Below are 22319 nucleotides of genomic sequence, written 5' to 3' on the forward strand. Positions count from 1 at the left end.
AATCTAGGGAGGAATGCTCATTCGAGACCTAATGATGTTTGCCTTTTCTTTTGATTTTAGGAGCTTATTTAATGAAAAGTGCCATAGACTGAAAAACCAAACATGAGGGTAGCAGGTAAGATACTCAATTCAGTAGAAATAATTTTGCTTTTTGTATAACCTGTTTGTTTAGTAATGACTGAATGAGAGGGTAAATAATCATTTTCTATGTTGAGTGTGACTGAATATAACAAACTAAATCATTATTTAGCCTTTTTACTTTTTTAGGTAGTTGGAAAATCATAAATTGGACGTTTAGTGGGTTCTACTAAGTTTTTGGGGAACACTTCTGTTGAAATTATTTATGCTAAATATTTTAAGTTCTGGTTTTTAATGTTTACGTCCTTATACATTAAGCTTGTTTGCCTAATAATATAAAAATATAAATATATATATGTATAATGTTCATATAAAGAACGATTTTGACAACTTAGGGAGGCTGATTTTTGTTTTTGCTAAGTTCTGGCTTGTTGAGAAAAATGAATTGTGAAGTTTAAAAGCTTAAATCTTTCCTATGTGTGTGCATAAATTAAAACTAGTGTATGTGAAGAATTCAGTAAAATGTGTTTTGCGTAAATGACTGTTGTATTTGCTAGGTCAGGTTTAGCCTGCATAAGTGAGGTTACGTGTAAGGACATCTGTTCCTTAGGCAGCATACTGAGGAAATTAAAAAATACCATTTGGTGTTCATAGTATTAAGGTAGTTACCTTTATCAAAAGACAGATCCATAAATAACAGGAGCGGCTGAGACCTCTTCCTACCTATAGTGAAAATGAGTGTGATCGCTCCACCCTGCCCCGCTAGCACAGCCACTGTGTAGAAGAAATGCACACTTTACAGAGAAATTTCTATTAAGTAGTGTGTGTCCATCATAGGAGACAGCTTGTCATTTCTCAAAATCAAGATAGTCATTCTTTTAATTATCATCTCACCAGTAAAAAAATATTCTTGTGGGAGCATCTCTAAAAGTATGATTCTAAAAGTACATTACTTAATTAAGCATGGTGATTTGAAATAAAGCAGGTTTCTCTTTCTCATGTAATTCTACATTCATTCTAGTTGAAATTAACTTTGTCATCTAATCCATTTCTCTGATTTGGACTGTTAACACCAAGGTTAATTGATGAGTAATTATTCACCGAGTGCTGATGTTATATTTGACACTGTTCTTAGTATAGGTCTCAAGGGGACTGCCTTTAATGAAGGAATAAGGAAGATTAGCTGTTAGTTTATTGCTTATAGACTAATTAATCTCTTCTAATTAAAAAAAATCCTGGTTGCTTTGAAATATCCTTATAGCCATTATTCTTACAGTGAGGCATTAATATCTCAAGTTTATGCTTTTTGGTTTGTGAAAAATAGGGACACACTCAAATTAGTACAGTCCATGGCTGGAAGTAGGAGGGAATCTCATGGGTGGAATGGGAACTGTGGTGTGCTGTGGGTAAGCCCCTTCCAGTCCAGAAGTGGATGGTGACAGTTCTGGAGGGGGCCCCTCTGCAACAGGAGGTCCAGAGCTCTACCGTTATGGAGGCTCTGCTGGTCTTCACCCGCCTGCCCCCACTCAGGGACCTTCTGCTTGTTCTATCACCAGTTAGTTTTTCCGCCTCTAAATTCTCTGTCTCTTAGAGCTTTTGTTTCCTCCTACTTCCTTTGATGGTTTCTTATAATTGAATAGGTCTTGGTTTAAAACTAAATTCTGTTGCTAACTAGTTATGTGACCTTAGGCAAGTGATCTAAATTTTTGACCTTGTTTTCCTTATTTGTAAAATGAAAAGAGTATCTTGAAAGGCTGTGCAAATGAGGTTGTGCTAATAAGGCACTTAGATCTGTAGTAGGCACTCATTAAATGGTGTGTGTATATTTTATATACATGTATGTATATGTAAATATGATGTATATTGTTTAGTGTAGGCTTAGGTTTAGCTTGGTATTGAATTTAGTCCAGAACTTTCATGTATTAGAAACTTGGTGTCTTAATCACTGTAATATTTCAGTCTTGAACAATGAAGGTTTGGTATATCTGCTTTAAGGGACAGGGAAAGATTATTTGCACACGCCCATGATTGCTAGAAAATGAGATGTTAAGACTGTCATGTGACGTATAATCTTCCAGCCCTTAGTCTTAAATGATCCAGAAGGAATATGCCACCTGTTAACCATTCATCTATTTGGCAAACACTTGTAGAGAGTATTACTATTTAATCAATACAAGGCACTCTACTAGATCCTGTGGGGGAAGAGTTCAAAGCCTAATGGAATTTTACTCTCTTATGTGCTAAAAATGTAGATGACTTGTAGTCACTCTTTTTTTTTTTCTTTTTATTCAAACAAAAAGTCACAAAAATTATAATCATCCTCATCAGTTTACTCAGTCCCATGTAATTAATTATTTTTTTCATCTTGATCTTTTGTTAGCACTTTTATGAGTTCATCAGTTTTCCATTAGAGTCCTGAAAATGCTTATTCATTCAGTTCAGCAGTGTAGTCAGTTACCAGAAACCTCTACTTGTCAGAGTCTTTTCCATGAAAACAGGAAGCAGTTTTGGAAGGGGGAGAAGGAACAAAACAGGAGGCGGGGAATTGATTGGTTTAGTAGTTAGGCTTCCTCCTTGCCATCTCATTTCTATATTTATAGAGCTTTTCTAAATAAAAATGAGAACCTCCTGCTTCTCAGCCTCGTCAGCCCTTCTGAGCATCGTCAGTTCATTCATTTCCCTTCCCCGTGAGGATGCAGCCCCAGTCTCTACGTTTATGAAATTAGGATGAACACAGTTCTTCTGTACTCTTCCTTATCCAGTAAGTTGAGTTTTGGTAGTTTCCCTGAAGGATGTGGTAATTTGATGGTAGTGGAGAACCTTACAAAGCACTGGGCTCTGTCAGGATCCCTGGATTCCTGTCCTTGTGCTGCCGCTAAGATATCTGTAATCTTGGGCAGTTGCCTCACTTGTGGGCTTTTGTTTCCTTAAGGATAGTGAAATGACTGCTGATCTTTTAGATCAATATAAATTAAACTTTCGGTAAGAGAGGGGAATGGAGATTATATAGGCAAATATTAATATTGTTTCTGAGTAGCCTAATGAGATGGCTCTGAAATTCTGAGAGTAAGAAGAGGATGTTCCTTTCCTGTCATTTTTCATGTCCTTTCGTATCTTGTACTTTTTCTTTCCTAGATTTGCTTAGCTGTGGAGAAGAAAGACAAGTGATAATTCATATTAAGCAGTTAATTAGTTAGTAGCAGTGCTAATTATTTGTAAGGCACTCAGAAATAATTAAACATATAAAGGTATGGAAGACTAAGAGTCTGTTCACAGAGCTTACCATGTAACCATGTTAAATGTGATAGGTGCTGAATTACGTCCTCCAGGAGTGGGGAAGGCATGTCTTAAACTTTGGTATTAAGTGTGAGGGGAGATATTTCGTTGTTCACCATACCAGGAGCACTTGTATGCTTCAAGAGATATGTGGGTTGGTGAGGACAGTAAACCTGTTACATTTCACTTGAGAACTCCTTGCCGAGTGGACATCCTGGTCTGTTGCCTTAGTATCTCTGGAAGGTTCAGTGTTTTTGTATCCTCTCTGTCTTGTATTGCCCTTTATCATTGAAAAGGATTGAGAATGTGTCATCCCACATGACATGACTTGGTGGTGGTGTTCCATTAGCCTTGATACTTTTCTGTAATCAGCCAGAAGTTGATAGCAGGTCATTTCTTTTCCATGAGAAAGCTAAGCAGATGACTCAGGCAGTCCTGTGTCTAGGTTGCTAGACAATCTCATAATTGTTTGATCAGAAAAATCAATCAAAATAGATTGTTGGTACAGTTTTTGTTGTAACTCAAGTAAAATTAAGATCCAGTAGATAAGAAGTAGATATTTGTTAGTCTTAAGAATTTTTTAAATACACTTACGTTTTTCATGGAAATGCATAACTGAAAATTCTGTGGGCTCATAAGCTCATGTTGAATTCTTTCTGCCCTTTATCTAGGTGCTGCAAAGTTGGTGGTAGCTGTGGCAGTATTTTTACTGACATTCTATGTTATTTCTCAAGTATTTGAAATAAAAATGGATGCAAGTTTAGGAAATCTATTTGGTAAGTTTTATTTCTTTTTCCCTTTCTTAAATTTTATTTGTGATGAGATTGTCTTTAAATTTTTACCAGTTATCAACATTGAGTTACTCTGCTGTTTAGGCTGTCTAGAATAGAAAATGAAATTATATTGGTAAGTGTGATTCATTGGAATATTCTAAAATATACAATAGAAAATCTTACAATTAATTCAATATAAAGCATGAATCTTCTATTCAACATTTTGAATATATTTAATGGGGCCTATTTTATGCATGCCTAGGGACATTATTCATGGCATTCTAAATGCACATGCTAGAAGATATCACACCCTATTTGAGTTGGCTGCTTAAAAACTTGGAACCAAATCTAACCCTCGGTTAGCAAGTGATTAGGAGTCATGATAATGCGTTTTAAATACCAGCCATAGAAATCCATCTTGCTTTCCTACCCTTATTTTCCTTCTGCACCATTTTTCGTTTTAGCAATTTATTTGATGCTGTGTTGTAAATGTACCACGACAAGCTGCCTTAATTCAGTTTTAAACAAAATCTTTAAGTTGATAAAATAAGTTAACATTTGAAATGTTTGAATAAGCTTTGGCTGAGCACTGTTTAAAGTATTAAAAAATAACTCATGAAAGGTCAGACTCTGAAACCTAGAAACAGTATTTTGACCTAGTAGGCAGAAATCGAATGAAACAACCTTGAGATCTCTGGAATAGTTGGTGAGTTTTGCTTTCCGTAAATTAATATAAGACCTAATACATTCCCTCTCACATCTAGTTTCAAGACTCCCTTAAACCAGTGTTTCTCAAACTTTGATGTCAAAGGAATCTCTAGGGAGTCTTGATAAATGCAGATTCTGATTCAGTGTCTGGGATGGGGCCTGAGAGTCTGCATTTCTAACAAGATCCCAGGTGATGCTGATTTCCCATCCATGGACCATATACTAGGTATCAGGCTTTAGACACTTCTGGCATGTAGTCCTCAGTTTCTGTATATTTTCATTTCTGTACATTTTCAGGTGACTTTTCTTACAATGACTACTTAAAAGTACTTCCTTGTATTGCACTGAATTCTGCCTTTTATTCTCCCAAGTAATTTCAATCCACTGATCTTGCCTCTACCTGCTGGAGCTCTCTTCCACATTAATGATCTCTTAAATAGTTAAGTTGTGGTTATTCTCCTCCGTGCCATCTGTTTATAAGTTTTCAACTTATCAAGTTATAAAATCCTCCCTTTGAACCATTCTTCTTAATGCAGTGGTTATTTTCCTCCTGTCAATTTTTTGGCACCCATCTTAAAATGAAGTATCCAGGATCGAGCATAGAATAGTTGTTGCAAAGTGTAGTGAGAATTGTCTCGACTTCTCCTGTGCTGTGTGCGTCTGTTACTGCAAAGGGCCTGCCTGGGGTCCTTTGAGAGCACAGCTGGTTTCGGTTGAAGAATGGGGCACAGAAACATGGAAGGCATTGAGGACTTGTTCAGTGTTGCTGTGGAAACAATGTGCTGTAGCTCATTCTTCTAAGTAAGGTTGATGGTAAGGGAACACAACTGTGGGGATGGCAGCTTGAGGCAGAAGTAAGTTGAACATTTTTTTCTTTTTTGAAGTAATAGAGAGGTTTTCACTTCTCTATAGGCCTCGGGCAAAGAGTCAGTGAATTACAAATCAATGGGAAGAGATTAAACAGCGAGAAAAGGATGATCCTGGAGAGAAGGGGGCCACGGGACCATTGGTACAAATGAAAAATTACTGTGGGAAAAGGCCCACTGTTTTCAGAGAGAAGAGGCTGGGTGTGGCCACAGTGTTTCCCTGTTTTGGATCTTCATCTCTAATCTGGATGGTTTATTTGGACATTACGGGGATGTTCTTGGATCTATTTCTTTTTTTGTTTGTTTTTTTTTTCCGGTATGCAGGCCCCTCACTATTGTGGCCTTTCCCGTTGCGGAGCACAGGCTCCGGACGCGCAGGCTCAGCGGCCATGGCTCACGGGCCCAGCCGCTCCGCGGCATGTGGGATCCTCCCGGACCGGGGCACGAACCCGCGTCCCCTGCATCGGCAGGCGGACTCTCAACCGCTGCGCCACCAGGGAAGCCCCTTGGATCTATTTCTTATCTTTGATATCTGCCTATGTCACCACTGCCAGAGCAATTCTCTTAAAACTCTTGAACCTTTAGTATTTCAGTGGAGAGTAAAATCTGAACTCCCTGCTAGGATGGCACTCAGTCCCCAGCATGCCTCTGCCTTCCCCACCTGTACTCCCCCACCCTTCTTGCCCTCCCTCCCCAACCCCCGCGCTGGCTGTGCCCATGTGCACGTGATCTACAGACACAAACCCTGTTCTGTCCTTTCCTACCTCAGCCTTTGTTCATGCTTCCTGACCCTGCACATCTTTCTCATCTCCCCTTCATCTGTTAATCATTCTCATTTTTCAAAACTGCATAAATGCCCCTTCTTGGGAGAAATTGTATTGTAGTCTCCCTCTTTTCCCTGTTAGAATGTTTCTCCTTTTTCTGAACTGTCCGTTACCATGCATAGTACTTATATCTCAGTTTGGCCTGATTTTATTCTGCCTTACATTATAGAATTTCGTTTATTCTTTTTCATGTATTCGGCCTCCCTTACTGGAGAACGAATGTTGAGAACAATAATATCTTAGTGACTCACCTAGCATCTAGCGCTGGGTCCTGTACATAATAAATGCTGATTGAATGGAAAATGAATATAGGTAATTGAGGATTAGGATTTTTACATGGGGAGGAAGAGTGTTTTCAAAGTGGGATTCATTTAAAGCTGTATTAGTTGGGAAGCCACTGGTCGTCAGCTATGAACAAACACTGAGCTACTTTAACTAGGGTAGTCGTCTTTCTTAATTTTCATTTTGATTTTTCCTGATGTTACGAACGTGCAAGTTTTTATTGTGTATGTTTTAGCTATTTAATTTAGGCATTCTTAGGGCAGATGGTTTATTTTGTTGTCATAACTGAAGTTATGACAACTGAAGTTATGTTTTGTATCCACAAAACCTTTTTGGATTCCAGTCTGTTGAATTGGTGAAAATTTAATTTGTGTGGTTATTTTAAATTCTTATTTCAGAATAATTCAGCAAAGATGAAGATATGGTGGTGTTTGCCATTTGTTTAGCATCTAACTTAAGTTTAACTCGACATTAAGATTGTTTCTATAATCAGTATCTTAGAGGGACCCATGAGATTAACTATAGTTCTTTTGGTGGTGAGCTTTTCCCATTTTTCAACTTGTTGATATAATAACTTACTTGATAGTTTATGTAAATTTACATTCAAGTTGATTATATAGTACTGTTTTAGAAAAATAAAACATTTCTAGAAAGGAAGAAAGAAAAATTTTGCCTGCAATTAGTAGTTGAAATAACCAAAATAGATTCTGATTTTTTAAACAATTTTTAACAAAACTTTTTATTTTAAGATAATTGTGGGGGGCTTCCCTGGTGGCACAGTGGTTGCGCGTCCGCCTGCCAATGCAGGGGAACCGGGTTCGCGCCCCGGTCTGGGAGGATCCCACATGCCGCGGAGCGGCTGGGCCCGTGAGCCATGGCCGCTGAGCCTGCGCGTCCGGAGGCTGTGCTCCGCAGCGGGGGAGGGCCCGACAGAGGGGGGGCCCCATACCCCAAAAAAAAAAAAAAAAAAAAAAAGATAATTGTGGATTCACATGCATTTGTAAGAAATAATATGGAGAGATCCTACATACCCTTTACTCAGTTTCTCATTGGTAACGTCTTATAAAGCTACATACAGTGTCACACTAGGATATCAACATGGGTACAGTCTACCAGTCTTAGTTATGATTGTGGTTTAACATAGTGTTAGAGTGTTAAGTATCAATATGGATACTTAACAGCTAGTAAATGTACTGAAAACAGTCCAAAATATTTTTGCAGTAAGTACTTAATATTCTCTTTAGTCGATTTATTTTTACTTTTCATATTTAAACCACTGAAATAGTATATACATATAAATTATTTGAGACATTATTAAAAACTAAAGTACAAAGTAATTCTATTGGATTTCTTTAGCCTGGCTTGTTGAAAGACATTCACTGATAAAACCAAATGTTTATTATCATTTCTTGAAGTGAAAAGCTGAATATATTGAAAGACATTAAGAATTAAAGCTATCAAAGTAGTTTGAGAAATGAAAGTTGCAGGAAAGGAGGGATTTTTGTGTTTGTATGTTGTGCCCATACTCTATATGTGGAAAACATCCTGTTTTATTTATGAAAATTTACCTTTTTGGCCTCCAGGTGTTAAAATTCTCAGAACTGCAGGCCAAATAGAGGGCTTTTGCTTGTGATGCATATTGGATAAAGTTTGTTTTAATCTGAAAAGTTTTTCACAAGAGGTTTTTTTTTTCCTTTGAGCATCTTCTCCCCTTACTCTTACACAAATTAAATGGAGGTGATGTTATTTCTCAAAAGTCTGATGATTAAGAAACATTCACCCCAAATTTTATCCCAGTAAAGTTTTTTAAATTGAGTTGCATTGATTTATTATTTATTTATTAATATCTCTTAAGTTTTCCAATCAAACCTGTTCGACCATTTTAGAGTCTCATCCCTGGTTTTCCTTCTGTCTCCTTTTCCTCAGCCACACTCTTCCTCTGAGTGTTAGTTGATGATTAATGTCTCTAAGATTTCTCTCCTCAGCCCTCTCCTCATTTTAAATCCTCCCTTTGTGTGGCCTCATCATTTGCCAGTTTTCCAGTTTATATCTTCATCCCAGGTCTCATTTACAGCTGGCCTCTAGACTTCCTCCTGGGTCTTCTCCAAGTGTCTTAAAATTAACAGGTACACAGAGAGCTCAGCGCCCATCCCACACCCTGTCTCCTCACTCGATAACAAACATCTTGAGTGAGAGACAGTGTTTTTGTTCTTTGGTTCATGTAAATGGATAAATGAATGCTTCTAAAGGCAAATGTCTGAGAGGTAAACTTGATTCCTCCCTTTCCATCACCCCTCCATCTGGTCTGTTCCACAGCCTTAGTTGTTCTGAGCCTGTCTACTTCTTTCAAACCCACAGTCACTGCTTTTGTTCAGGTTGCTACCCTTTTTTACCTGGATTACCTTAGCAGCATCCTTGTCCTTATGGACTCCTTGTCTCGAGTCGTGAATCCTCTGCAGTCTGTTCTCCACTCTGCAGTCAGAAGGATGGTTCTGAAAGCTCCCTATCCTGCTTCCTGCTCCTAGCAGGACTAGTGGTTTTTATACCTGTGATCATTAGACCTCAGACAGTCCCATTTTGTGGGGGGAGTGAATCTAAGTCTGGGTGCTAGAATGAGATATGGCTTTGAAAACTGGCTTCGCCGATTACTAATTATGCATAGAACAAATCCAGTCACTAAACCTATCTGTTCTCAGTTTCTTTCTCTTTAAGACAGAGGTGATGGGCAAATCAACAATACATGCAAAAGTACTTGATAGAGTGCCCCACATATGTGAATGAGCTGTTATATTACCCCTGTTTTGATCCCACGGTCTTCCCCATATCTGGCTATCATAAGTTGGGTATGCCAGCATTCCTGATTTGAATAATGTTCCTCCGTAAGCATCTGAACGTCGGAGCCTGATGATTCATGTTTGTTTAGGTCTAAGTGAAATTGAGACTTTCTTTTTTATTATTATTATTTATTTATTTATTCATTTATTTTTGGCTGCATTGGGTCTTCATTGCTGGGCACACACGGGCTCTCTCTAGTTGCGGACAGCGGGGGCTACTCTTCATCGCGGTGCGCGGGCTTCTCATTGTAGTGGCTGCTCTTGTTGCGGAGCACGGGCTCTAGACACGCAGGCTTCAGTAGTTGTGGAGCACGGGCTTAGTTGCTTGCAGCATGTGGGATCTTCCCGGACTAGGACCCGAACCCGTGTCCCCTGCATTGGCAGGCGGATTCTTAACCACTGCACCACCAGGGAAGTGCCAAGACTTTCTAGTCTACATGCTGCTAATCACTGGTTGCTAGTCACTCTCTGGCTTTCATTTTCTCATTTACAAAAGTGAGAGCATTGGACCGAATGGTCTCTAGAATTATTTTTCCCTTTTGTGACATAATTAAGGAAAAATGATATAATTAAGGAAATTGAAAAAATAAGCCCCAGCTTATTCTAATTTACTAATTGATCATTTTTTGTTTCCTTCAAGTCTTTGTCCTTATCCATGAATATATTTAGTACTCACAGATAAAGTTTGTTTTTTGCTCTATTCCATGCATTAAACTTTTCCCATGTGACTGCATTGCATTTATGACTTCAACGGTGCATAATATTCTGAGTGTTCTGTAGAGTTAATGACCTTCCTTTACTTAGTCTTTTTCCTGTTTTTAAACATTTACATATTATTTTCAGCTTTAACATTCTGTTCTCCAGTTTCAGTACTGGTTTTACAGGAAATTCGCAGTTATCTAAAATAGTACAGAACTAAAAACTAAGTGACTATTTATAGTCAAACAGCTGGCAAACATTTATGACACTGCATGCTTATTAGTTAAATCAGGAAAAGGCTATCCACAATACTATTGACGATCTGAATTGTAATCTCCTGGGCTGGGATCAGATGTTTGTGCTTTTACAAAACTCTAAGGGTAGATGTCCAGGTTGACATCTACTGCATTCAGGTTAAGATTTGATCAGAAAATTCCGGCTTCCTTGAACTGATAAATGATAAAACTCTTAGTAATGACCTTTTTTTATTATTATTATACCTAATACATTTCTATTTTAGGGAAATTAAAGCTTCCTACCACCACTATCCCTCTTGTTCTTCCCACTCCCCAAATCTCTTAGCCTAACCTTTGAGATAGATAGGACTTTATACGCATATGTACACTACACCATACAGCAGCAACAACTTTTAAACACCCTAATAGTCACCAAGTATATATTTAAACTCATTTAAAGGGAAGTTTGAAATACTGTATGATATCACTTATATATGGAATCTAAAAAGAACAAACTCAGAGAAACAGAAAAGAATGCTGGTTACCAGGTGTTGGGAGGGGGCAGAGTTAATGAGGAGACATTGCTCAAAGGGTACAAACTCCCAGTTATAAGATTAACAAGTTTGGGGATTGAATGTACAACATGGTGATTATAAGCTAATAATACTGTCATATACTTGAATGTTGCTAAAAGAGTGGATCTTAAATGTTCTCACCACAAAAAGGAAGTGGTAAGTATGTAATGGGATAGAGGAGCTAGCTACTATTATTGGGGTGTAGAATTATACCACTATATGTACCGGTATCGTGGTCATCATTTTGCAGTTTATAAATGTATCATATCAAAGTGTTGTGCACCTAAACTTACACAATTTTATGTGTCAACTATATCTGGAGAAAGCTGGAAAAAAATAAAAAATGAATTTAAAAAAGTTAAGCTTGTAGAGTAACTTTCTGATTGGGATTTAAATTTATAATAACTAAAAGTAAACATAAAATGTAAAGGTAAAAACAAAGTGCTCTATCAATAATAAAATAATACCCTCCATAATTCCTCTTCATAATTGTTTGTAGTGAATTATGTAGCCTAAAGTTACTTTCTCACTTTTTCTCTAAAGTGATATTCATGTTTTATGTATTGTATACTAAGCAATAATTCAAACACATTTTTATAGGCCTATTAGCTCCACACGTTTAAAAGTGATACTTGGCAATAGCTTTATTCTTTCTAACGAAGATAACTTTTTTTCCCTTAGCAAGGTCAGCATTGGACGCAGTGGCACGTTGTAAGTACTTCATCTCAATATTTTGCAGATGGTTTATTCTTTTTCTCTTAGGCATATGAGAACCTATATTTAAACAATGGATATAGTTCAATGTGAGCAAAACTGATTTTAGGAATTATTAAGTTTTAAGGAAGCTATTTGATTGGACAGCTCAATATTTTGGGTATGTATTTATAATGGATATTTTGTTCCATTAGTGTTTTTTAGCTTCAGTATTATAAGTACAGAAAGTGTGTAAAAGAATTCCTAGTTAGGAGATATATGTATATGTATAGCTGATTCACTTTGTTAACAAAGCAGAAACTAACACACCATTGTAAAGCAATTATACTCCAATAAAGATGTTAAAAAAAAAAAGAATTCCTAGTTAGAACTAGTATGTGAGCAGATATTCAGTGATGCATCAGGCTTTTTACTGTCCATTTATTTTGCATATATGGACTGGAAATGCAAAGTAACAATTCCAGACCTCCCCCATCCTGGTTTTTTTAAATAAGCTTAAAAATAATTAGATAAAATATATTTACCCTCATGAAGATCATGTTACTTGTTCCATTTATGTTAATTGTTAGCTTGTTTCCTAGGAGGTTCCGTTTTGTTTTGTTTTTGAAGTTCTTTGAAACTCTCAGGAAAAAAAACAAACTAGCATGTAGTTTAAGATATGTATATCTTGGTGTTTTCCATAATGCCCTTTGTGGTTTGAGATATGAAACAAACTAAATGCAGAGTCTGTTAACATTGTTTTCTTTAAAAAAAATTTTTTTCTCTCCAAAGCTACAAAACCTCCCAGATATAAATGTGGGATCTCAAAAGCTTGCCCTGAGAAGCATTTTGCTTTTAAAATGGCAAGTGGAGCAGCTAATGTGGTAGGACCCAAAATCTGCCTGGAAGACAATGTGTAAGTAGTTATCAATTTGGAAGTATAACGTGTGCTATTAAATTTTAGCAAATTGAACCTGAGTTTAATGGATCCTTTGAAAATGTATTGGGCATGCTTTTACTAAAGAAAAGTGATTTCCATTTCCATTATACAATTTTTCCCCACTCATTTAAGGAGTCTTAAAGTTCTTACATTCCATATTAAGAGGGACATAAGAACATAGCATTTATTCAGGTTCGTGTAAAGATGAGAGATTTCCTCTGAGTGAATTCTCTAGATCCCAACTGGTAGTTATAGACACAGGTGGCTGTTTAATTTTCATTCTTAAGTAATAGGGGAAAAGTTAATTCATTTGAATTAATTAAAAGTTCAGTTCCTCAGTCACACCAGCCACATTTCAAGTGCTAATAGTCACAGACAGCTTGTGCCTACCCAGCTGAACAGCACAGACAGAAAGCATTTCCATCGCTGCAAAGAAGTCCAAATAGGACCGTTTTTGTCAAATAGATAGCACTGCCCTAGATAATGAACACTTTATCTCACAAACCAACATCTTTCATCTTAAATGTTTGAATGCTGCTTGTTGAAGTATGAAATAACCCAGCAATAACCTCAAGTCTGTTGTGGCCCAGAACTGCTTGCCACTAAACTGAATGGTTTCCTTAATTGAGATGCTCTACAAAGTATACTTTTTAGTTTTTTTTCAGCCTCCTACCCCAGTGTCCATTGTCACTTGATTGTGAAGTTCTGGCCTGTGAAGTTGCAAACCTTACTTTTAGTTGGTTGCTTTTAATCTGGTCTTGCCTGAAAAATTAGATACGTGAGCTTATTTAAGCTTCACATAAAATAATATATGTACCATTAATATGTAGACTAAAGAGTGAGGTAATTTTACAGATAGAAGGAAACGAGGCAGTTTTTCCCAGCATTTTGTGTGTCTTTTCTTTTTAATATAGAAGCGCTAACATTTTTATCCTAACCCCCCTTTCAGTTAACCATGCATAGGTTATTTAGCGTCTTAAAATAACACTTTTCTTATAAATTAAAGGCTTGAGCTAGGTGATCTTTAAGATCCCTACTCATTTCCTTTTTCCTCATGCTGATGATAATCCGTTGTTAATCCATTGTCCTCTGATGTCTCATAATAGTCTTGCTTTACTGAATTGAATTAAAAAGCACTTGGATTTTAGAAGTTAGTAGATTTTGCATTAAATAATATCCTTCGCATTACCTTAGAATGTTCCCATTCACCATTTTCACGTTTTTCACCTTGTTTGGCTAAAGGGGCTGGAAATTTGATTCTGAATAATAAGCAGAAGTTTTCTTAGAATGTCCAGCCCATGGTAGATTGTCTTTAGACACCTCTGCCCCCTTGAAGCATGAAAGTTTTTTTTTTTTTTTTTTTTTTTTTTTTTTTTTTTGCGGGCCTCTCATTGTTGTGGCCTCTCCCGTTGCGGAGCACAGGCCCCGGACGCGCGGGCTCAGCGGCCATGGCTCACGGGCCCAGCGGCTCCGCAACATGTGGGATCTTCCCGGACCGGGGCACGAACCCGTGTCCCCTGCATCGGCAGGCGGACTCTCCACCACTGCGCCACCAGGGAAGCCCCAGCATGAAAGTTTTAATGCAAAGAAGAAGAGATCAAACTCTAATGAAGACTAGCAGGTTCTCTATTCACAGATTAGAACAGGTTAAAAAGAAGAGAGAAGCATATGTATGTAGGCAGTGGCGTCTGGTAAAATAAGTACGGGCTCAGAGCCAGAGAATTTGGTTCTAGCATAGTGGGCATGTCATGTAGAATTTGTATTTCAGTTCGTTTAACCGTAAAATTGAGACAGGCTACCTATCCATCCTCTTCTCAGGAATCATTCTGCCGTTCCCATGAGAGGTTAAATAATTGATGGGATTTTACAGTTTTGCCTCAGGCCCTGAAATCTAGTGCTTGAAGAAGGACTGAATAATTGGCCAGGGATCCCTAGTGGAGAAATAGGGACAATTCACAGTCTAGTACCTTTTCCAGTATTTTCTATTTCTGTATTGAAAGTTTTTCCAGGGAATTCCCTGGTGGTCCAATGGTTAGGATGCCGCGCTTCCACTGGCAGGGGGTGCAGGTTTGATCTCTGGTCGGGAAACTAAGATGCCGCATGCTGCGTGGCCGAAAAAAAAAGAAAAAAAAATAATAAAAGCAGATTGATACATGGCATATTCATTTGTAGCCAATGGGTAATTTGAGACATTAAATAGCATGTTTCTAGAAAGTTTTTCCAACAAAAAATGTTAAAGAAAGGGTCTAAGTTTTCTTAGCGTCATTCATTCCATTCACTTATTCAACAAATATTTGCTGAGCACAGTCCCTGCTTTCATGGAACATACAGTCTAGTAGGGAGATGGATATTTAAGAAGTAAATGCAAATAAATAATTAGAAATTGTGGCACACGCTGCACAGAGCAGCAAGGTGTGAAGAATACTTATGGGGGCAAGTGAGGTGAGGTCGAAGTGTCCAACTTTAGATTGAGTGGGTCAAGGAATAATTTCTCTTAAGACAGTGATGTTAGTCTGAGAACTAAAGGATAAGAAGGAAGACAGCCACGTGAAGAGTGGGGGAAGACCATTCTAGACAGAAGGAAGAGTATGCTTGAAGGCCCTAAGATGGGACAGAGCTGGAGAGCAGTAAGGGCTAGGTGAGTGGAACTTACAGGCCATGCAGGGAAAGAGATGAGATCTTTTTCTGAGTGTGCTGAGAGGTTGCTGAAGGTTTTCAAACTCTGGCATGTCATCACTTCATTTACATTAAAGAAAATGATCTGACTGCTGGGTAAAATGATTGGAGAAGTAAAGAGAGCAATTGGAGGGCAATTACCATGGCTGCCATAGCTCTTCAATTCCACTCCCCCCACACCACACACACACACACACACACACACACAGACACACACACAGACACACACACAGTTGGCAAGAGACTTTTTTTGCCTGTGTACCCACTGAAATATGTAAGTGAATACTAAAAATACGTAAGTAGAAATTTTAATATTTTCCTACACATGCTCTGAGCATATGCAAACTCATTTTGGAGACTACTAGTCCAGATCATTGCTTCTCAGTGGGGGTGATTTTCTCCCCAGCGGACACTTGTCGAGGTCTGCAAACATTTGGGGACATCAGAGCTGTGGAGGTGCTGCTTATAGAGGCCAGGGATGCTCTTAAACCTCCTACGGTGCACAGGACAGCCCCTCCACACGAATTATCAAGTCCATAATATCATCATAGACTGAGATTTAGGAACCCCAGTACAGATAAAAGATGGTAAGGTGGGGTCGTGGTCATGGTTTTAAGGACAAGTGGATGCAGTCAAGATATATCATGGAGAATAAGATGGATTTCAAACCTCTCATTAGTTAGAAATAGAAAATCCCGGGTATAAATATCAGGTGTCACACAATAAAGGAATTGTAGCTCTTTTTCTTTTGTATTAGTAAACCCATAGAGTTTACTAATATTCAAGATACAGCTTTTATTTCAGGCATTTACTTGTATGATTTCAGTTTATATGAAGTTGATATTAGGAATAATACTTCACCTTTTATTATAATCTTAATGTTTGGTACAGAAATTATATGGCAGACTATTTTGAGGGATTTTTTTTTTTTTTTTTCACATTGAGAGGCACGATAGTGTTTTGGGCTGTGAGGTCCAAAAGGTAAAATCAAGGATGCTATGTAGGTACTTACATAATCATTTAAAATATAACCATTTTAAAAAAGTAAAAACCATTCTAAGGTCATGAGTGGTAAAACAAAACAGCCAGCCAGCCAGCTGGCTAGTTTTGACCCATGGGCTGTAGTTTGTTAAACCCTTCTCTAAACGAATCATTTTAAGACATAATAGCTAGAACACGTTGGAGGTATTTGAAACAAAACTCTATTCAAAGTTGTAGAATCTATCTATGGATTGTATAATCATTTTTTTTAGCTATTTGCCTGCAGGTGTGGAGCGGTGGTGGGGCGACCTTCATATTCGTAAAGGATAAAAGAAAATATTTCAACTTGTGTTAGTAAGAGTAACTAACCTTTATACATTTAAAATCTTTAGTGGTTTGTCCTTTGCTCGCTGTAGGTTTCCCCTGATAGAATTTAGTTTTTAAAACTTGATAAGCTACTGCCCTCTTGTGGGAAGCCTATGTCATAGTGCTGCTTTGTTGCCTTTATTTCTCTGCTCTCTGATAGACGCAGCCGCACACTCCAAATGATCTCTCTTGGAGAAGAGGCCGTGACACTTAATTATTACTCTAACAGGTTAATCATAGCTGTGGTTTCTTCATATCAGTGATGGCTACAACACATTTCTGAAAGGAGCAGAACAAATGTATTTTGAAACTTCCCTCTTATGCAGCATACTTGTTTGGTTCTCTTATGACCCACCTTTCACAACTGGTCTTTGCACACACAGAAAAAAGGTCTGTGTTTTATTAACTACATTTAAGTTTTAGAGAACGAGTGAAATTTTGAAGACAGATATGCGATGAGTATGGGTAAATAGTTAAATGTTACTAAGCTTTTACAAATCAAGTTTTTATGCTTTTCCTTTTTTAATGGATCTTGGAGTAGAGTTTTTTTTTTTTAACTTTTTATTTTTGAAAAAATTACAGAAATCTCAGGCCGTTACAAAGATAGTACAGAGAGGTCTTGTGCTCTTCACCCATTTTTCCACGTGGTTATATCTTATGTATCAATAATTATAGTATAATATCAGAAAGGAAATTTTCATTTAGTATAATGTGTGTGTTTAGTTCTATGTCATTTTATCATGTGTAGACTCCTGTAACCAGTACAGCAATTAAGATACAGAATTTTTCCATCACCACAAAGATCTCTTTCATAATATCCTCTAATAGTCACCTCCACCATCACTGACCCCTGGAAACCACTAATCTTTTTTATCATTTCTATCATTTTGATGTTTTGAGAATGTTATATAAATAGAATCATACAATATGTAACCATTTGAGATTGGATTTTTTTCACTCAGGACAATGTTTTTGAATATACTGGTTCGTATTAATAATTTGCTCCTATTTTATTGCTGACTAATATTCTGTGGTATGGATATACCACAGTTTATCCATCACCTGTTGTCCTCAACCAGACAATTTCAGTGCTTCTAATTTGGGCTGTTATTGATAAAGCTGCTATGAACAGTCATATAGAGATTTTTGAACTTCGAATGCATCTTTATTTCTCTGTAATAGAATGCCCAGAAGCTCTGGGTTGTGTGTTAAGTGTAATGTTTAATTTTGTAAGAAACTGCCAAACATTGACTGCTCCATATTACATTCCTACCAGCAGTGCATGAGAGATCCAGTTTCTCTGTATATTTACCTGCATTTGGGATTGTCACTATTTTTTATTTTAGTTCTAATAGGTGTGTAGTGGTATCTCAGTTATCTGCCCCTTATGTCTAGTGATGTTGAACATCTTTTAATTTGTTTTTTTCCCACCTGTATATTCTCTTCAGTGAAATATCTATTCATGTCTCGTGCCCATTTTCTAATTGGATTGTTTGGTTTTTTACTGCTGAGTTTTGAGTTCTCAATATAGTCTAGATATGCATCCTATTGTCGGATATGTGGTTCGTAACTGTTTTCTCCCCGTCTGTAGCTTGTCTTTTCATTCCACTTACCAGGGTCTTTTGCAGAACCAGTTACTAATTTTGATAAAGTCCAATTTATCGATGTTTTTCTTTTATGGGTTACGCTTTATTGTTTGTTTATGGATTGGTGCTATGCCTAAGAACTTTTCAACAAGCCCTAGGTTTCAAAGATTTTTCTCTACATTATCTTCTAAAATTTTTATAGCTTTATGTTTTACATATGAATCTGTGATCCATTCTACATTAAGTTTTGAATGAAGTATGAGATTCAGATTAAGGGTCAATTTTTTGGCCTGTGGATATCCACTTGCTTCATTACAGTTTGTTGAAATGACTGTCCTTTCTCTGTTGACTTGCTTTTCCTCCTTTGCTAAAAAATAAGTTGGCCATACTTCCACTAGTACATTTCTTGGTTCCACTGGTCCACTCTTGTTCTCTCTTTGTTCCATTGATCTGTATATCTATTCCTCCACCAATACCACATGCTGTTGATTATACTAGTTATGGAATAAGTCTTGAAATGAGGTAGAATGATGCCTCCAACTTTACTCTTTTTTTTTTTTTCCAAAGTTGTTTTTAGCTACTTTAGTTTCTTTGCCTTCGTATATGACATTTTAGAATAATCTTGCCTCTATCTACAAAAAGCCTTGCAGGGATTTTGTTAGGAATTTTGTTAAACCTATATGTTAATTTATGGAGAATTGACCATCTTTACAATGTTGAATCTTTCAGTCCATGAGTATGACATGTTTCATTTATTTATATCTTCTTTCATATCTTTCATCACCATTTTGTGGTTTTCAGCATAAGGTCCTACACATGCTTTATTAGGTTTATACCTAAGCATCCCCCTTTTATTGAGCAATCATAGATGACATTGTGTTTTTAATTTCAGTTTCCTTGTGTTCGTTAGTATATTGACACCCAATTGATTTTTATATGTTGATCTTGTATCTTGTAATGTTGCTGAATTATTACTCCCAAGAGGTTTTTTTGTTTTTGTAGCTTCCTTGGGATTATCGGACAGCTTTATTTTCTTCCTTTCCAATCTATATGCCTTTATCTCCTTTTCTTGGAAGTCGACTAGGACTTGCAATACTGTGTTGGGTAGTAGTGGTGAGAGCAGCCATCCTGGACTTGTTCCCAATTTTAGAGGAAAAGCTTTCAGCCTTTCACCATTGAGTATGATATTAAGCAGTAGTTTTTTTGTAGATTTCTTTTTTTTTTTTTTTAAATCAGTGTGAGGAATTTCCCCTCTATTACTACTTTTCTGAGACTTTTTATCATGAACAGGTGTTGAATTTTGTCAGATGCATTTTCTGCATTGAGATGATCATGTGATTTTTCTTAAGCCTGTTAATATATAGTGGATTACATTAATTGTTCAAATAATTAACCTTTCATCCTTAGACTAAACCTGACTTAGTCATGGCTTATGATAATTTTTTAAAAAATGTACTGCTGAATTCCATTTACTAATGTTTTGTTAAGGATTTTTGCCTGTATTTTAATGAGGCTTATTGGTTTGTTGTTTTCTTGTAGGTTTTGGTATCATTGTAATACTGGCTTTGTAGAATAAATTGAGAAGTATACCCTTCACTTGTGTTTTTGAAAAAAGTTTGTGTAGAGTTGGTGTTAATTCTTTTTTTAAAAACATTTGGTAGACGTCTCCACTGAAACTCTCTGGGCTTTGGAGATTTTGGGGGGGGGAGTTTATGAACAAATTCAATATTTTTCGTAGTTATAGGACTATTTAAATGACCTATTTCATAATGGATGAGTTGTGTTAGTTTGTACTAGCTCAGGAATTGGTCCAGTTCATCTAAGTGGTCAAATTTACATGTGTGGAGTTGTTCATAGTATTCCTTTATTATCCTTTTGCTATCTGCAGGGTCTATAGGGACATCCCATTTCATTCTTTTTTTAAAATTTATTTTTGGCTGCGTTGGGTCTTTGTTGCTGCACACGGGCTTTCTCTAGTTGCGGCAAGTGGGGGCTACTCCATTGCGGTGCACGGCCTTCTAATTGTGGTGGCTTCTCGGGTTGCAGAGCACAGGCCCTAGAGCGCGTGGGTTTCAGTAGTTGCAGTGTGTGGGTTCAGTTGCGGCGTGCGGGCCCTAGGGTGCATGGGCTTGAGTAGTTGTGGCACGCGGCCTCAGTGGTTGTGGCACACGGGCTTAGTTGCTCCACGGCATGTGGGATCTTCCTGGACCAGGGATCGAACTTGTGTCCCCTGCATTGGCAGGCGGATTCTTAACCGCTGCACCACCAGGGAAGTCCCCCATTTCATTCTTGATATTGGTGATTTGTGTTTTTTTTTTTCTCTGTCAGTCTTATTAAAGGTTTGTTAATTTTATTGACCTTTTCAAAGGACCAGCTTTTTGTTTCATTGATTTTTCTCTATTTTTCTCTTTTCAGTTCCCTGATTTCTGCTCTTTTTAATTTCTTTCCTTCTGCTTGCTTTAGATTTCTTTTTAGTTTTGTGAGATGGTTATTAATTTGAAACTTAATTTGAAACTTTCTTTTTAAATGTGAGCACTTAGTGCTATAAATTCCTCAATCTCAGTACTCTTTTAGCTATGCCTCACAAATTTTAATAAGCTGTGTTTTCAATGTGTTTTTTAATTTCACTTCAGGCTTCTTTGACCCATAGATTATTTAGACATATATTGCTTAGTTTCCAAGTGTTTGGTGATTTTCCTGTTATCTTTGATTTTGATTTCATTGTGGTCGGAGACACATTTGGTATGAGTTCAGTTCTTTTAAATTTGTTGAGGTTTACTTTATGGCCTATGATATGGTCTATCATAGTATATGCTCCATGGGTACTTGAAAAGAAAGTGTATTTTGCTGTTGTTGGGTAGACTGTTCTTTAAATGTCAGTTAGACCCTGTTGGTTAATGCTGCTGTTGAGTTCTTCTATACCCTTTGTAATTTTCTGTCTATCAACTGTTGAGAGGGGTATTGACATGTCCAACTGTAATTGTAGATTTGTCTGTTTCTCCTGTCAGTTCTATCTGAGTTTGCTTCACATATTTTGTATCTTGATTGCTTGGTATTTTAATTGATGTTAATATAGCCACTCCTGCTTTCTTTTGTTTAAACAGCTTTATTGAGATACAGCTCATATACCATACAATACATTCATTTAAAGTATACAGCCAGTGGTTTTTAGTGTATTCAAAGATGTGTGCAACCATCACCACAGTCAGTTCTAGAACACTATCATACCTCAGAAAGAAATTCTTGTGTCCTTTAGCTATTGCCCTCCTGTTCCATTCCCATCCCATTCTGCTCCGTCTCCCCTCCGCCGCAACCAGCCCTAAGTAACCACCAGGTTTACTTTCTGTCTCTATAGATTTACCTATTTTGGAAATTCTATATAGATGGTATTATATAATATGTAGATTTTTTGTGTGATCAGCTTCTTCACTCAGAATAGTGTTTTCAAGGTTCATCCATGTTATAGCATGTATCAGTACTTTATTCCTTTTTATGGCTGAATAATATTCGATTGTATAGCTATGTCACGTTTTATCCTTTCATTAGTTTGTGGACTTCTGGGTGGTTTCTACTTGTTTCTTGTAGACAGCATGTAGTTGGGTCTTATTTTAATCCACTGTGCCAGTTTCTCTTTTCATTTGATATGTTTGAACTATTTATATTTATTATAATTATTGACATGTTAGGGCTTAAGCCTGCCATTTTATTCTTTTTTTTGAGAAAATTGTCTTCTAGTATTTGAAAACTTCTTACATGATGCAACAAAAACATCACACACATCATTGACAGACAAGGGAAGTTCCAACATATGTCTTCATTGTTCCCTGTTTCAGCTTTTTCTTACTTTGTCTTACTCTTTAAATGAAATAGCATCCAACTTTTGTATTAGAATTTTACTCATTCATCACTTGCAACCACAGGTTAAG

At 37.1% G+C, this 22319-nt stretch overlaps 1 protein-coding gene across 1 annotated transcript in view; it reads left to right on the top strand.

Annotated features, from left to right (window-relative positions):
- The window catches only part of FAM3C (FAM3 metabolism regulating signaling molecule C), a 48016-nt gene that overhangs the window by 13765 nt on the left and 11932 nt on the right, over positions 1–22319 (top strand). Inside the window, exons 2-5 of the mRNA XM_024128256.3 lie at positions 61–115; positions 4026–4130; positions 11833–11862; positions 12637–12760. Of these exons, the coding sequence (XP_023984024.1) occupies positions 103–115; positions 4026–4130; positions 11833–11862; positions 12637–12760 (272 nt within the window). The 5' untranslated portion in view covers positions 61–102. The remainder of the gene's footprint in view (positions 1–60; positions 116–4025; positions 4131–11832; positions 11863–12636; positions 12761–22319) is intronic.

Source organism: Physeter macrocephalus, chromosome 5 (assembly GCF_002837175.3).
Source record: "Physeter macrocephalus isolate SW-GA chromosome 5, ASM283717v5, whole genome shotgun sequence".
NCBI classification, from domain to species: Eukaryota; Metazoa; Chordata; class Mammalia; order Artiodactyla; family Physeteridae; genus Physeter; species Physeter macrocephalus.